This window comes from Tyto alba, unplaced genomic scaffold, assembly GCF_018691265.1.
Source record: "Tyto alba isolate M040663 unplaced genomic scaffold, T.alba_DEE_v4.0 Super-Scaffold_16, whole genome shotgun sequence".
In the NCBI taxonomy this organism is placed as follows: Eukaryota; Metazoa; Chordata; class Aves; order Strigiformes; family Tytonidae; genus Tyto; species Tyto alba.
In genome coordinates, this window is record NW_024881278.1 from 5,211,473 (window position 1) to 5,229,329 (window position 17,857).

The window sequence follows — 17,857 nt, forward strand, 5'->3', positions numbered from 1 at the left end:
CTCCTTTGTGCTTACTTTTGTATTTTTCTATCGTCCTTTCGTACCGCTGGTAATTTGAATTCTGCTTTGTTATAACCACTGTTAATTCTTATACTGCTGAGTTCCATTTGTTAGCTGGGACACCTAAGTGATGGTTCATGGTTGTCTTTCCTGGGCAGTGTCACATCTAAGGGGCTTGCTACTTTATGATTCTTTACATATATAAGGCTGCTAGAGGAGAGGAGTAGAGTTTGAGGAAGTATTTACAATGCACAGATTGAGGACAATCGAGCATTTGAGCAGGTTGTCCTCAGAGGTGGTGCAGTCACCATCAAGAACTTATCGGATAGAGCCCTGAGCAACCTTGCCTGATTTCATAGCTGATCCTGCTATAAGCAAAAGGTTGGATAGAGACCTCCTGAGGTCCCTGAATTATCCTATGGTCACATATGTAAAGCAAATATTACTTATTGGAACCTCTGCTCAAAGAAGTGTATCAGGAGCTGCAGAAGCTGGTATTCACAGAGTCTGCACAAAGCAACAGAGGGGCAATTGGGAAATGAAAAAGGAGAATTCAAGGTTGAATCTGCACATGATTCTCAGATCACATTTTTTCAGCCATTTCTACGTACGCTGTGTGATAAACAATTGTTAGTGAACTCAAGTGTTTGCACTAAAAGCTCCCTCTGATTTTTAGAATTATTCCTTCTGTTCTGCAGCTTTCTCATATTAAGCCTATGTCTCCTAAACTAAGTGGTGTGCTGTAAATAAGGGGGCAACCCTCAGGGAAAGGGTTCATGATTACTGTAAGACCAAGTATGTCTTTTATTTCATGTTTTTTATAAGGGATGATAACTGAATTTGATTTTTTAAAAAAATTTATTTTTATGTCAAATCAGTTTTCATATACCATCCAGACACTTTTTTTTCATTTCTCTGTATGATAGATAACTGCTAGCTGCACTTGACTTGGGCTGTCAGAGTCTTTTTCCAGTTACAGTGTTAATAGCAAGTTTCAAAGTGTGTTTACTGCAGCCTGATCTTTTTTTTAAAGCCAGACAGGATTTGGGTTGAACTGCAAAGCCATGTCTTACAATAAAAACAAACACCAGTTCTGTCTTTCCACTTCTAAAGCAAAAGCTAGATTAAAATCCTAATACTTCCCTTTTATCCTGAGTTTTTAAAACATTTTTCCTTCTGCTAACAGTCTCTCAAATTGTTGGGAGTTTAAGCCTTAATTTCACTTGCTTTTTTTTTTTTTCCCTTCCTTCTTCCTGGGCATGGCTGGTGACCTATAGCGTGCTGCTTGGCTGCTGGTAAAACAGGAAATGGGGTGAGTAATTTCTTTTGGCAACCCTCATACCACTTCTATTGGAGAGTTCTCCAGATTTAGAGAAAGGAGAGATACTCTTACTATAACTTTTTTCCGGCATAGTAGAAATGAGAAACCACTCAATGCAGTGGACCTGCTGAGAAATTTGTGTTAAGAGAAAATTTTAACCAAGCAATTAATGCTGTATTTTCAAGGTCAAAACAGTTGCTTTCATACAAGGGTACTTCTGCTAACAGTTGTGGAATATGTAGACTCACTCTCTATGTCCTTGACCAAGATTTTAACTTACTTTGTATCTTCAAAACTATTCATAAGGAAATTCAGAATTGAGATATGCTGTCATTTTTTTTTATTTTTATTTTATTTTCAATTTTATATTTTATATTACTTTATTTTTTTGTCTGTAGCTTTTTCTGTCTGTCTGACAAGAACTCTTTTATGGAGACACCATTTGTCTAGATAAATGTTGAGCAGGCAAGAAGTTGATTTTTATAGTCTTGCCCAGTTTACTTGACGCTTATGAAGGATAAGATGGCAGCTGGTTTTTATGTGGTTGTTTGGTTATTTTTTTTTTACCTGGTTTGACCTTAATTGGGGTTTCTTAACTCTTTTGCCTCATAGTGTGATTATAACTAGCACATAGCATTTCATCTTGGACTGCAGGCTGTCCAACTGTACAGCTTTGAGTTAACTTAATGCTGCTGAGAGGTGCCGTGGTACCATCTGTGAGCCAGAATATTCTTGTACATGGAAGACATAATGAAATACAGAGCTCTTCATTTTGCCACCATATCAGGTTTAGCTTATCTTAATGGTGACTGAAAACTGTTAGTCAGATAATGGTGAAAAGTCAGTAGTGTAGTGGGAAAGGTATTAATGCAGTGGGTGCAAGTTAGTTTTGACTCTTCTTTTTTATACCTCAGTGTTTTGAACTCAATTTAAATGCTTGATTCTTTGTCTACTCCAGGACACTCCCACTCCTGGACAAATGAGAACATATTAAAGCCATTTTGAACTGATGAATTGTCTTTGTGGGCAAGAAGAAATAAATCCACTTGTCTCAAAGTTAGTTGCGGATACTGAACTAGTCTTTGCTGGAAGCCACCTAGCCTGGAAGTACCATTTCAAGATACAGAAAGCTAGACTAAAAGATGATGAATCACTTCCTACTTTGAGACTAACTTAGAATCAATTGCTTCATTAAAATGCTTGAGAGAGGATGAGGCCCTGTAGGGCAAATATTGCCCACACAGCCTACTGCTGGTGCCATTTGTATAGGAGAACATGCTCTTTGCTCTCTAAGTTCCCAGACAAGTGGTTTGAAATCATATGCTGGCATCCTTACAGGCATCTGCTCCGTTTAACTTCTCTCTCCATAGGCAAAGACACAGGAGTCGAGGCCTGGTCTTGTACCTGCAGAGGTAGTTGAGCCTGTCCCAGCAAGGTCAAATGAGACTGTCATCTGGGCTTTTCCCTTTGGGAATTTGTGCCCATTGGAGTCATGCCCTCCTTCACTGAAGGACTAGATTGCCTTTAAACAATAAAAATAAGTCTAACAAGATTTATTCTTTTTTAAACAAACAATTTTTGTGCATCACTCTTTCTCAGCTCTTCTCCAGGTAGACTCTGGAAAGACTTTTTCAACTTTTGATCTGCCATGAAGCTATGGCATGAGTTTCCTCAGTCCATGTTCTTTTACACATTAAAAAAGGAGAATCTGTATTTAAATGTTAGAGAAAAAAAGACTGGCAAACAGAAACAGGGCAAACCAGGATATTACTTCGGGTGGAAGCTGGACAGGAGGCTCCTTAGCAAGTAGCACAGGTGCTGCCCTGCAGGATCCAGATACTCAGTTTACTTAAGCTGAACTAGATGTTGATTTACTGTCAGAAGGATCTTGCTTCTGCCTTGCATGTACCTTCTGTCTTTCCTGTGTTAACATAAGTGCTTATGTGACCACTGGGAGAGTTGGTCATCTCACTGATCTGCCTGAAAAACAAAACCTTTTTTGGTGGATTGAGGTTTGCTTTAAATGGAATCAACGGAGTGGTATTACTTCACCATGCTGTGCAGTGTCAGCATGCAAGTGTTGGCAGGAATGAATGGCCAGGGGTCGGGAGGAGGCAACCAAGTCCTACCTGTGCTTGAGCTAACTAGCTCAAGTAGCTACACCTTTAGCTACTCCCTGCCAAACTTTTATGTGTTTATTGGGAAGCATTTTACTTGGAATCCTGGCCTTCATGTTTCCTCAACACTTCGTTTGTTAATTCAATACAAGATTCAGTGCTGTTATAGGTCTTGGAACAGCCTTTCATTCTTTCATGCCATGGTCTGTATGGTTAGTACTTTTGTCCTTTTTTATTAGTGCATTGTTTGTTTACCTGGCACTAGTTACTTAAGTTTGTCTTGAAATATTGTATATCATGTATCTATCTGTCAGACCCCTGTGCAAGTTATTATTTCTTTGTGATTCAGAAATCTGGGCCTTTCCTTGGCAAAGGATGACATTGTTCAGCTGAAAGAAGCTTATAAGTGGATTATTCACCCCCAATTGTCAGAAGAGTTGGGTGTTCCTGCTGATGGAAAGGTGTTGTATAAATAAGAAACTTCTTTCTCTCTGTCTGGGTTTTGTTTTGTTTTCTTATGTTTGTGTGTGTATGCATATATATTTATTTATACACTTCTATATATGAAGGGGAAAAAAGTATTTTTTCCTAACCATTAATCAAGTTACCTTTGCTACATCTCTTGCTCTTGGGCTGCCTGCCTCCTTTTGTCAATGAGACCTTTTCAGTTTTCTTGTTTTCTGGGATCTCTGTTTTCCAGGGGCTAAGGAATAATCACACATTCCTTCTTTGTTTTCCTGTTACTGCCGGCACTGTTACTGCTCTGTGAAATAAATTGTTCAGGTTGTTAGCATGTTAAATTCTATGGATAAAATATATTTGTGAAACATACTGAAAGAGGAAAGACTGGTCCTTGTTCACTTTAATGAGTGCTAGAGATAGGCACGTTGGAACCTGCAATACCTGTAAGTAGGCAATAGAAATATTTTTTCAAACCCTGTTTTCAACTTTCACATTCTGACTAACACTCTTAAAATGTTTCTGAAATGCATTGACTGAACATGACATTCAGGTGTTGCCAGACAAGTTCAGAAACACCATCATCTTGGAGGTAAAATTTCTGCAAATATGGATAAAATTCCTGCTGAGGATAAGGCAGTCTGCAGTTTTCCCTTGTCATCAGCCATAGGACTGACCCCAGGACTAGACTTACTCAGTCTTTACGTTGATCTATCAGCTTCCATAATAATTATAGATTGTCTTTTCCCTGGAGTGCTAATTGAAAGCGTCCTTTTTGTCTTAGTGAAGAAAGAAACACTCAGTTACCCTGAAGATGACCCAAGAAGAAACAAACTTCTTACATGCCAAGTTAGCAAGAGCTCTGCAACACTTAGGCACCGAGCCACTCCAGACATCACTGTACCATAAAAGTTACTTGTCTAGTGCTCTTTATCTACAAGGCACTTGAATATTAGCCAATCTTTTCAATAGCCCTCTTGAGGCATTCTGGTATCTGAATAACAGAAGTAATGAGTGTTGTTTGCCCAAGGCCAAAGAGGGAATTGGGGGTAGAATTGAGATTACACTAGAGTTTCTGGTCTAGCTGTCAATCCACTAGGACATGTTGCCTTTCTTTGCCCCAAGGCCATCCAGTCATTGCAAACAAAGCCCCTGACAAAATTTTACAGTGGTGACTACTCAGGGTTTTTATCTTTATGCCACACTATGCGCTGCTCTCCCAGAAGGTTTGTGAAGTTTAGTGACCGTAATAGGCTTTGAGCATACACTGTCTCTGACTCAGTGCCCCCTGTGCAAAATGGGGCCGGTATCTATGATGTGTAGGTCACTCATGTTTTTGAAGTGTTCTCAGATAATCTTTGGTTAATTCAGAAATGCAGATGCTGTTATGACACACGTTTTAATGGTTTTAGATGATGTCATAGAATAAATGGGTTACTTTCTCTGTTGTCTACCTCTTTACTGTTTTCCTAATACTACAATAAAGACGCTTGAGAATATCATCCCTGTTTGTTTCTAAAACTATTACCACCTTCTTTTTTTTTCTTTTTTTAATGTAGAGTTTGTTTGAAGTTAGCGTGGTCTTTGCTCACCCAGAAACAGATGAAGAGTGCCATTTCCTGTAAGTTTTTATATAAATAACAAAAGATCTTTATCTAAATATTGTGCAATGTTGTTGGTTTGGATTTGCTACAGATGAGAATATGCAATGTTTATAAACTAGAATGGGGCCTGCATCTAAACTTCCTCATATTCAGATAGAGTTGCAGAGATTAAAGTTACACCATCTCTGGTTAATTCTGTGCTTAAAAGCTAATAAACAAAATGATCCAGAATTTTGGTTTGCACTGGAAGGAGAACTTTCAGATAAGTTGTTCAATTTCAGCCCTTTTCAAAGTCATTACCCTCTTCAATATAGCTGTATCACTTTAAAAGAGAAATTCAAACCATGTAGTTGCAGGTGGGGGAATCTTTTGGGGTCGTGCTCTTATAGGAGACATGGATGGGAGGGAAGGCTTTAAAGTGAGTTAACCCAATTTAGCTAGTTGATTAAAACAAACAGAAGTTCCCTGGCCACTACACATAGTTTTTAGCCTGGCCCAGTAGGTTGCCTGCTATACACAAAGAAACAAAATATTTCTGTGAATTATAGCTGCCATTTATTCTGATTTCTCAAAATCTAGCTCTAGTATATTCTGGATAATTAGGTTTACTCTTCCTGTTTGCTGATGCTTCTTGGAAAAATTAAGTTTCACTCAGTTTTGTCACTCGTGCTCCTACTGCAAGTTAAATCCTGGTGTAGAAAGAGGTTTGGCATAGACTTCTCTGTTGCATAGTGAATTCATCTCTTGAGACTAGAGATTTCCTTTGCAGCCTTTATATATTTCCCTGATTTTACCCCTTCTGGCAATTTGTGGTCTTTGAATGCCCAATCTGCCACCTTCTTGGTTTTCAACAACTGTGTCTTTCATTTGTCTGCGGGTGGGGAATGAGGGAATGCATCCTTGGTGACAGACCAGGTATTAGGAAGAATGCGTTACAAGTGTTTGCTGAACATCTTCCCTTTCCAGCTTCTTCAAGACTGGGCAAAAGGGTGAGAAAGTGGCAGGGCCAAACTACAGTTCTAAATAATAACTGCAATCCTGTAAAAAAACTCAGGTATTTCTGGATCCTGTACCCTTTTGTTCTTATTTATATAATTTTACTTGATCTGTTCTTGTTTTCTGTAGTGTTCTTCCTTCCTCTGAAACCTCTCAGCTCTTACTTTCAGCTCATCCTTCCATCCTTTTTGTGACACTTAAAAATATTGATGTCAAGCATGTTATGGTGCCAGTGTTAGCGCTCCAAGTGGAATAGTTGTACAGATGAAAGCTGTAAAGAAGTTCCAGTCCACGTTCTAAAAACCCAGGTTTATTCCATGTGGCCTGACAATATCCCTTTATTGTCCTTTTCTTTGTAGCATACTTAAATAGCAATTAAGGTTTTAGACTTTTTTCTGAAGTAACAGCATATTACTGAACGTAATTACATGGTAGTTTCTCAGGCATTGGGGTGTTTTGCATATGTGAATGGCTGGCTCTGGGTGTATTCTGAGGCAATGGTTTGGTTTCTATGTAAGTATGGTAAATTTGACAATTGTCACAGCTTTACTGATGACAGTCATGTTTTTCGTGGAAGCAAAGTAGGACCTTGTCTCAACCTGGAGAAGTCCTCCAGGTATGCTTTTCTGTGGGATTTCCAAGTATGGCATCTGCAATTTCACATCTCTCAAGCTTTTCTTACACAGTTATGTGTAGGTAGGTGTGCTAAAATGACCCTTGGTTTGACATGGAAGTTTGAATTGGCTCTTGTTAGTTTATACTTGGAAATTCATGTTTAACAGTAAGGTGATATTGAAATCCTGGAAGAGAGAATTTGCGATGCTTTGTGTCACAAACTGGCCAAGCAACTTGCTTGTATAGAAACAGCAAGAGGTCAGACCTGCTTCCTTATAGACTCAAGTAGTTGCAGAGGAGTTGAAAAGCACCAGCAAGAAATGATAAATTGTGTTGTAGGCTAGAAATAATCTCTAACTGCGTACATAGAAATCTGCTAATAGGAACAGCAACTTCCTCTACAGTACTCAGAAAAACTGTTTCACTGACTTGGCTTTCACTTTCGTGAAACAACCAATAGTTTCCTTTTGAAGAGGCAAAGAACAAATGGTGTTGAACACCTGGGGTTACTTTTTCTGTAGCAAATTGAATTTTCCTATCCAGAAGCAGCAATTTGAACCTCTGGTTTGTAGTGTGCATTGTCTAAGAACAGCAAGTACAGATTTCAAGATGTCAGCAAACCTGGCACAGAATTTCAACATTAATCATGACCTTTATTGAGAAGGATTGGAAAGGACAAAGCTAAACTTGTTGCGTGCTTTTCCATCCCATCTGAAAGCTGAGACACATTTGTGTTGGTCAGAGCAGAAGAGGCTTACGCAGCTATGTCCATGATTTCTCTCCAGATCAAGCAGTGCACACCTTCCGCCACTTGTGGTTTAGGATAAAGTTAATTTTAAAATCTGCTCTGTGCTAAGCTGTGGAATTTAAATACTTGGCATATTGGTACAGAGACTGTGTACATGCTATGCTTACAAGTCTGTTTGTTCATTTCTTTTTCTGTAAGAGTAACAGCTAATTTTCATTTCTGTATTTAGAGCCACAGCCTGTCCAGACTGTTTCAAACCAGCCAAGAACAAACAGGTAGGATCTCATCGTTTTTGTATTTCTTTTCTGACATTCAGAATTTCACAGCAGTAGCTACAATGAAGAACTTATCTGGGTATTCAGTCAATGTTTAATGTCTGGTTTTCCTTCATCAAAAATCTCTCTAGTTTTCAATTGTCTGAAAATAAAGTTGTCTCCTTTATTCACTTACCATTTCTCTGCTTAGGAAAACTAAGAGCTTGGTGCTTTTCTTTAGGTCATTCATTTTCCAGACTGTCTAAAGGCCATAATTTTAGGAATGCTCTCTAAATACCTCCCTTAAGATCTCGGAATTTGATTGTCATGCATTAAAAGTAGCATAAAAGATGATCCTCAAGCTCTCTGTGGGTGAAGCAGTTCAGATAAGTCACATTGTGAAGATGAGACTCTGCAGCCAAAAGAGAAATGATCACACTGCAGTTTTCATGTCCTCTGATCTGAATGAAAGACACGATACATGCAGGATGGTTTTATCCTGTCTACCTCTGGAGGAGGGGAGGAAAGAAAAGGGACCTTGCCACTTGTTGCAGACCCTGAGCACGCACACAATCATTGACAAAAAAGAGGACATGTAAGAATAAAAAAACAGTTGGAGAGAAACTGATATAAGTGGGACAGTTGGTGTGATCAGAGGGAGAACAAGTAACTTCTATCAGAAGCCTATGCAAGGCCTTTTATGCTTTCTGGTGTAGAGTCTACCGACATTTGGCAGAAGCAGTCTGACCCTGGAATTCTGCCTACTCTACTCCACCTGACCAATAAATGCAAGTCTTTTTTTAGAAGGTTTGTATTGTTATAACTCACTGCTTGCTGCATTGCTTTCCTTTAAAAGGGGGGAAATCCCACATAAGGAGCTAAACCAGCAGGGCCTGGCTGTTAAAACCACACAGGCAACAAGATGTAGGGGAATCTAAAGGAAAAAATACCGACTATGAAGAACCATCAGAGGTTCAGCCTTATAAAGATGCTGTGCTTGAAGCTAGCTTAATCAGAGAAATAGTATGAAAACTGGGTTCGGAGTGAAAATTTCTGTGATCTGCTGCAGATAGTTATTCAAAGCTGCTGCTAGTTTAAGGGTTTTCTAGTTCTTCTGTTCTATGAGGAAGGGAAGTGCTATTATCTCTAATTTATGCTTAGAAGGAGAAAGAGCAGCTTTCCCGAAAGCATCTGGGAACTCTGTTAGAGCAAAGATTTGAATGGTCCCAAATGGTGACCCAGTATTTTTCATTTTTTTTTTCCCCAAATTCAGTTTGCAAAAAAGACAACATTAAATTGGGAATTCAGCAGATGGCCATCAAGACAGTCAGGGGGCTAGAGCGTATGCCCTAGGCAGAGAGGCTGAGGAACCTGGACTTCTTCAGCTTCTGAGTATGAATGAACTTCTGAGCTTTATAAACAGATACCTACTCAACAGTCTTACTTTCAGAAGAACTAGCTGTCTGCTGTCACTGAGATAAAAGCTGGGGCTTAGCTATACCTAAGTCTTGAAAATGGGGAAGCTGGTTTAGATTTCTGTTCATGGATTTAGGATTCTGGTTTTAAACTGTTTTGCCAATTTGGACCTGAAATTTTTTGATTCTCATGTTTGCACACTTTTGTATATCATCTGAAATAAGATAGTTTCCAGAGATATGCTTAGCATTTCTTTTAGCTAACCAAAGGGCAGGCTTAGCAATTAAATATTCTAAGGAGTTGGAGTAGATTTATTTGGAAATGTGACAGTAACTTTAGACTTGCTGAAAGGCAGTGGCACTTGTTATTTTTCTGCTGTGTAAAAACAGAGTGAGGAAGCATATACTACTGTTTGTACGTGTCTTCTAGAAACAAAGGGGCAAATCTTAGTTCTATGACAAAATAACTTATATTCCAATCTGTCAGCTGTATTAGCTGTATTACTTTCATGTTGTCAGTAAAGTTACTTGAACAGATTTTGGCAAAATTACCTGTTGTTCTTTGTTGCCCTTTTAAAGTTAGGGTTAAGGTCACAGTGAGTTCTTGCTGAAACAGTTTCTTTTAGGTATAAGAAAACACAAAACACAAGTGAAAAAACTATATGGTGAGAAGTGTACAGTGTGTTTGTTTCAGAGGTTTTTTTCTTCCTTGGGCATATCCCTTCTTCACTTCTCTTAGTTCTTGACTCTTTTTTTATTTCACTGTGCAGACTGTTTTCACTAGAATGGCAGTTATAAAAGCCCTAGAGAAGATAAAAGAAGAGGATTTTCTCAAGTAAGTATATGCTGAAACTGGTTCTTAGTATTGTACTTTTGTATAGAATTTGGATGGGGAGAAAAATATTAGGTGGGTAAGTAGTGGTAAGACGTCTATAAAAGAACTTCTAATGGTTTAAATTCTGCTAGTTTACTGGTTAAAATGCGTTGTGTTTTCTGTTCTTCTAGTAACAGAATGTAATTCCAGATCTTTTAATTAAGGAGTAATCTTAAAATGCTGGAGTTAAGCCACAGAAGATGGAAAACTGGACAGGCCACAGATGATGGCCTTTTTCCCATTAGTAAAACTGCTTCCTTGGTCGATTATCTCAGGAGCAGCACAGAGGAGAAACTGTGGGCCAGAGCGCTGCAGTTCTGCTCTGTGCTTTCGGCAGTACGTCACTGCAGGTTTCTGGGCTGGCATGGGATTTAGAATAGTTAGAAGTGAAAACAGCTTGTTGTAGTATCGCCAGTCATTTGCATTCAAAAATCTTTATGTACATCCCCAAAACCACAGAAGAGATTTAGAAATCATGGAACTTCCTTCTGTATTTTGAACCTTAGAGTTTGTAAGGCAAGCTTCTCTTTACAAGAAAGACTTTTTCCCATATTTCCAAAATGTTAGGAGTAGAGTTTTAAGAAAATACTGAGTGCTGTAATATGGTAAAAATCACAAGCTGTGGGAAGACATCAGTGGACACTTTCTCTGTAGTTCACTGTGCTTAATTTCATTAAATCTTTGAAGGTCTTTTCTTTGATTCCCAGCAAAGATTTAGTAATAGATCCTGAAGATAGTTTTTATGCAGTATTTACTGTCATTATTGCTATAGCTTATGTATGGTACATCTTATTAGCAAACTTTGGAATGTCATCCTTCAATAACGTTCAATGACAGATCGACAAAAGTATTTGCAATGCGGTGTTCTCGATTTGCTTAATGTTCATCCATTTCTTGGTGTTCCAGCTTTAAATATGAATACTGAGTTTATACCTCAGCTGTGTTTTGTGTATCTGAAGTTGCCATCTTTCATGCCATTATTGCTATGGTGATGGTCTATCATATTCTGGTATTACTAGTACTTTTACATCTTTTTTTATACAGGCATTTTCCATGTCCCCCAAGTTCACCAAAGAACCTCTGCGTTGCTCTGGAAATTCAGTGCAATAATGGTGCAGTTTTTGTGGCTGGTAAAGTGATCCATTTATTTGCTGCTGTGTTGTCTCAAACATAACTTTATAGTCCTGCCACGAGACCCAGAAGATTCCTGCTATTTGTTGATTCCTGTAATTAAGTGTAAGGAGCAAAGAAACAAATCTAGTTCTATCCATGTGAGGTCTTGATTGAAAGGGGAAGAAATTATACTTGCCTTTGCTGAAGATGTGATTGTGTCAAAAGTTAGAAATTATGGATCAACATGCTGAAATCAAAACCATTTGCCTGCTCTTACACTGTGAATTTAAACTTGGAGATAGCATGTGGTGGACGATGGTTGGAGAGGAGTGGGAGCTGCAGGCAGCTGTATCAGGGCCAAGGTAAGGTTCCCATGCGAGGAGCTGCAGGAGGGGAGCATGTCAGTTCCACTGGGTATTGAGGAAGATCCTGCTTTTCCTTGCCATTGTTTTTCTTTTGCTTTGAGAGACGGAAGAGTTCTTTCTTCTAGAGACAGCACAGGGTGATGTGAAGATTTAAAGCAACTTTCTTCGTGCCCCTATTCATTAAGGGGGGCTTATCCAGAAGCAGTTTCTGAAACCAAGAATTTTGCCCTGTTGTTAAAGCTTGCTTTCTCCTTTGGAAAACCTTTGTCCCTGCAAATCTTGGAGTTGTAATATGTCTCCTCATAATAAGCACATGGTTTGGGAAAGGCAATTCCCCACTAAATAAGCTCTGAGCAGTGGTGTTCACTTGCTTGGATTTTTATTTGGATTCAGAGGTTTTCACCATCTGGATTTATCTGCATATTGTTCTATCCAAACCTGCCAATTTTAATGGGATTAATAAAGGTTAAATTCTGGAAAGCTTGGCTCTTTCCAGCTCGCCCTTCCAAGCCAAGATAACATCTGAAATAACTGGGTGAGATGAGTAATGCAACAGCACTTGGTGTCCCTGAGTTTAGATAATTCAACCTTTTTATCACCTGCCTGCAAGAGTATCTACCCTTCCCCCAGTCCTGTGTATAAACAACCACTTATTTAAATATATGCAAACAGATTATTTAAAAAACCAAAACCAAACAAACAAAAACCCCAACCAACAAACCCTGCAATTTAAATCCAGCATACTATATTGAAAAGGATGGTACAAATCCTGAATAAAGGCAAATGTAAAATGAAAAGAAAAAATGCAAAAGTGAATGATGGTCTCATGGCAGGGTACTTGATGCTCTATACATACCTGTTTCTTATTTTTAATTACTGATCAGACAGTTAGATGTACATTTTCAGGAATCCAAGATATCCAGTGTCTTTTAGCCTTTTCCAAACACACTGTTTTATATTGCATTGCTTTGTTGCATGGTTTTATCAGAATTCATCTGTATGGAGAGAGCATTCTGCATGTGATTTAATACTCGTTTTGTGATTTATAGTTTATAGCTTGCTCCAACAAACAAACAAAAAAAAAAAATAGGCAGGATGTTGTGTTTAACTTTTTAAGAATTAAATCCAGAATAGAATTTATTGAGTACAGTGCAGTTATTTTGCTATTATTAAATGAGACTGGATCATAATTTGTAAGCACAGTTTCAGAGTTGGTATCGCCCTCCTGACCTGATCTTTGGTGTTTAGTGATCACTTCCCACCCAACTTTTTTTTAAGGGTTCAGGAGAAGCTGTCAAACTGAGAAACACCTTCTGTTTTTTTTAACCCACTTTTGTTCAGATCAAAAGCTAAAAGTATTAGAATGGGGAGATTAGAGAAAAAAAGAATATTGTTTTCCTTCTTCCATTTTATGGAAAGAGAATTTAGCAGTGTGAAGCAGACTTCTGAATGATTAGTCATAGTACTTTCATTATTTGCCCCAGTGAAACAGTATTAGTCAGTTTGCCCATTTGTTTGTGTGGGTTTTTCTTCAGATCAAAATGCAAGAAGGAAACATTGTTAGAAATAGGAAAATATGATACTGAAAACCCAAAAAATTGAGATGACAGAGGCACGATATAATATGCATAGCTGCTCTGAACTCTCTTCAATTTTCTATATGCAAGGTTTCAGATTGAAAGTTGTTTGTGCAGGAGGGTTAATCATTGTTCTTTATGAGTGAGTTCCTTGTTTTGTGCATATTTTCACTTCTTCTAAAACCTGTCAATAAGAAGGTTCATCTTGGTCACCCATGTCAGACTTGTTCTTTGGTTATAGCAGTCCTTGTGTCAGGGGAGATGGCGTGCTAGTGTGATACAGCATGAGACTATGACTGGAATCAGTCAGAGGATGGCAACCTCTTTACGTGGCAACTTTTCAAGGTTCTTGAAATTTGTACTAGTTCATTAATTGAGACATTTTGCTGCTGTGGTTTTCCTTGTAATGAGCCAAGGCATTTTAGTTTGGGTTTCTTTTGTTAAACATACAGACAGTGGCAGATCTTGGATTGAAACCTCAACTACTTGATACAGGAGGGTGTGGGAACGTCTTTACTTGGGGCACATATGCATTGGTGGACAGGCATATGTATAGCACTAGTTCAGTGTGCGGGAGGCTGGTTCAAGACCATGCTCCAATTGCCAAAAAAAAAATAAAAAAGAATTATTTCCATTCAGAATTAAGTTGACTCGGGCTAGGCAGTCGAACCTCTGGGTTTTATTCCCAGTTGTGGCAGGCTACATACAGTTTTGTTTTTGTGGTTATACCTGAAGATACATACCTGAAGGTTAAAGCTGACTGCAGCAATAGGCTCTCCAAGTCTACCTCTGAGCTGGCCGTCTTGGATACTGAAACTCTTGCGGGTGCAGCAGCACGCAGTTTGTACTGCTGCTGTCATGCTCTTGCCATAAAACAAGTTTAAGCCTGTAAATTGATTTTCACAAGGCTAGGATGAAATTTAAATGTGTTGTGCTGTGTGATAGTGGAGCTTTTGTCCATTGCTTTAGAATGATTACAGGTAACAGTTGTTTTTTACAGGAAGATATAACAAATATTCAAGGAATTTACCTCAGACTCCCTGGATTATTGATGGCGAGCGGAAGCTGGAATCTTCAGTGGAAGAACTGATTTCAGAGCATCTAATGGCAGAATTCAAAGCAGATAGTAAGTATCTAGGAGATCTTATACCATATCTATTTTTCATCATTATTAGAATATTTTTTCTTAGTAGCTGCTCAATACAAGAATGTAATGGAAAAAACCCTGTGTTTCTTTATCCTTCTCTTGTCCTTCAAGTCACAGGTTGTCAACTTTTTCTATATGTGAGTAAATAGATGACTGCTTTGTTTTATGCAGTGTCTTATTGTACTAAACTACCTCCTCAGCTGATCTGATGATGCAAATATTATGGCTCTATATACGTGGTAGTATTTTTGCCTAGCCATACTTCTTAATGGTTGGTAATTCATAAAATGACTTGTAATGAGAAGGTTTTTGCCATAGTATCTGTAATATTGTATATTATGTTATAATAATATAATATACAGTATCTTCATAATATCTGCCTAGCTTTCGACCCCTTCGCGTTTCTCACCTTGATTAATTTATTTTCTTCAGTGCATAAGGTTCCACAAGCTAAATGCTCATCCAGGGATTATCCACATGAAATAATCACTACCCATCATTTGTCATCTGCTAGACATGGAATTAGAGACATAGAAGGCCCAAGGAAAAATTGCCTTAAATATTAGTTTTGAAAAAACAGCTACTTTCCTCTCCTTTCCTCCCTCCTTCCAGTGGATATGTTAGTCTGAACAGTAGGAAAATCCTCAAACGGTGTCTTCAGGCCCCGTAATACGTAACACCAGATTTCAGTTTCCACCGGGGGCTGCCGGAAGCACATGTGCAGTGAGGTTGAGAGCTATAAACTAACAGAAAGATCATTGCCAGTGGGTCAAGGCGGGGTGGTCCTTGCCTTTTACTCCGCACGGGGGGAGACCTGTCTGGAGCACTGGGTCCAGTTCTGGGCTCCCCAGTACGAGAAAGATGTGGACATACCGAAGCGAGTCCAGCAAAGGGCTGTGAAGATGATTAAGGGTCTGGAGCATTCCCAACTAAGAAAATTCTGGTAGTGTGACCAAAATACACCTTCATGACCATGGAAGGATTTTCTCACTGTTATGTAGTTGCCATAATAATAACCAGAGAAATGAGAAATAAAAGCCCAGGAAATCTTTGTATGCTCTGTTTGTTCCCTATAGAGGAAAAAATTTAGAAACCATCAGTTTTTCAGAGACCCTTTGGAATAGAGCTGCAAAGTTACTTCTAGAGCAGGGTTTGGTCCCCCATTCCTCCTTCAGACAAAGCTTGAAGGTGGAAGGGGTATGATGAAGGAAACTAAATACCCCACAGTACATTTTTGTAGCTTGAAAGATGAAAAAAATAAATACACAGAGGTTACTTTTCAGCTCGGATGTGAATTTTCTTCCTTTTTTGTCCAAATGTTTGTGACTAGCGGAAATTTCTCTGATGTCTTTGGAAACCACTGGGTGTATTTAGGGTAAAAAGTGTTTTGGAGGAAGACGGCTCAGTTTGATTTTATTCATAAACTTGAATTATCTGCATAAGAAACAAACAAAATGAATTAGTATTCCTTTGGGATGCTACCGCTTTTTTTTTTTCAGACATTTTCAGGGTTGTAGCAGTCTCATTCAGGCCAAGGAACTAGGGGTGCTCATCAAGAAACTTGTGAATCTGATGCCATAAACAGTAACTATCCCAGATTTGTTCAGGCTCAATTTATAAAGATAGCTCTTTGAAGTAGATTTGCAAACAAGTTTAGAAAGAAAATATTTCACCTTTTAAAAATGTAAAATAAAATCTCACCTGCCTTGTTCAAATCTGTTATAGGCTTTAATTTTTCTTCCTCTGGAAGAGAAGATGTGGATGTAAGAACACTAGGCAATGGTAAGGCTTGGAACATCCCTTGTGAAGCACAGAAAGAAGCAAAATGGTTAACCGGAGCTACCCTAATAGATCGTGCCGAATGCTAAGTGCATAAGTGTGTGACTAGGCATGCTTTGAAATTTTATCTTAGAAACATTTTAGTGATATTTATGTATTTATTCCCAAAGATGGAACAGTTTTGTAAAACCAACTGAAAGAAGAGACCTTTTTCGGTGTCCTTGGCTCCACAGATGCATGGAAGTACCTAGCTTGTTAGGAGTATTATTTTTTTTTTCACTATTTTTAAGCCATTTATGTCAGACTGATTCCTATCTTGTTTTCTGTTGGGTCCTTCTACTTTGCCTTACTGTCACTGGGGAGTGGGGAGGCCTTATTTTCTTTTTGAACTTGGGTCATTTATAGAGGTCATTAGCTTTCCAACATGCTGGAGCCACTATAGCTGAAGGAGGAGGGGAAAGCAAAAGTAAAAATTAACAGTGATGTGTTTCAGTTGCTGTCTGATTCGTAGCGTAGTTCTTGGCATTGCTTATACTGGGGATCATCCCTGGCCCTGAGCACAGAAAGTGCAGCTATTGCAACAGATGTTTAGCTGAGGGAGAGGGATTTAACATCATCTTGCACCTGGGCATTGCTGTAGGTGACAGAAAATAAGCTAATTAACTTTTTTTCTTATTTTATTTTTTAATTAGCACAGACTTGTACAAGATGTCTTCTGGGAAGTCGTAATTTGCACTTATTGCTGATACTGGGGTTTAGTAGCCAAAAAAAGTCCCTTGTTTCTTTCCTTCCATCTGATGCTACATCCCTAAACCTGCAAGTCCTATCCCTGTTTGCATAACAGCAGACAATCTTCACACCTTCCAACCTTACTGCATAAATTCAAATGTTAATTTAGAACAACATGTTTTTATGTTTTATGACTGTGCATGTTGCCAGGAAGGCCCTTTGCAATTGAGCTTGTGAATCCTCGTAGAATACATTTTACTGCTGAGAAAATGAAGGGACTTCAGCAGGTAAATCATTTGCACCTCACGGAACTCATAAAGCATGTGTTTCTTCTCTAACTGAGCAGTTTTGCTAACTGATTCTTTTTTAAATGTCACAGACAATTAATAACTCTTCAGACAAAATACAGGTTCGAGATTTACAGCTTGTCACCAGGTCAGTATTTATCATCGCTGGCAAGGGATTTCAAAGTGATGCTTTGGGAGTTTTGCAAGCATTCTTGCTCACAGCGTTATATAATTATGCTTATGGTATGTGAGTAATTAATTTCTTTTGTTTAGAGAGGCAATTGGTCGTATGAAGGAAGGTGAAGAGGAAAAAACAAAGACCTATAGTGCCTTAATTTGGACAGACAAAGCAATACAGAAAGAAGACATTGCATTTCTGGATGATATCAAGGTATCTGTAGCTCTCTTTTGCTAATTTATATAGTATCTGTCCTGGTGCCCTGAGGGGAGGGTTTAT

At 38.6% G+C, this 17,857-nt stretch overlaps 1 protein-coding gene across 5 annotated transcripts in view; it reads left to right on the forward strand.

Annotated features, from left to right (window-relative positions):
- The window catches only part of PUS10 (pseudouridine synthase 10), a 36,516-nt gene that overhangs the window by 11,890 nt on the left and 6,769 nt on the right, over positions 1-17,857 (forward strand). For 4 of the 5 annotated variants that reach the window (XM_032989107.2, XM_032989104.2, XM_032989105.2 and 1 more), the window contains exons 5-15: positions 1,278-1,312; positions 3,788-3,899; positions 5,457-5,518; positions 8,090-8,135; positions 10,300-10,364; positions 11,448-11,533; positions 14,459-14,584; positions 16,331-16,387; positions 17,324-17,400; positions 17,493-17,548; positions 17,674-17,791. In XM_032989107.2, the coding sequence (XP_032844998.1) occupies positions 1,278-1,312; positions 3,788-3,899; positions 5,457-5,518; positions 8,090-8,135; positions 10,300-10,364; positions 11,448-11,533; positions 14,459-14,584; positions 16,331-16,387; positions 17,324-17,400; positions 17,493-17,548; positions 17,674-17,791 (840 nt within the window). The remainder of the gene's footprint in view (positions 1-1,277; positions 1,313-3,787; positions 3,900-5,456; positions 5,519-8,089; positions 8,136-10,299; positions 10,365-11,447; positions 11,534-14,458; positions 14,585-16,330; positions 16,388-17,323; positions 17,401-17,492; positions 17,549-17,673; positions 17,792-17,857) is intronic. The other variant, XM_032989109.2, reaches the window with a different exon arrangement.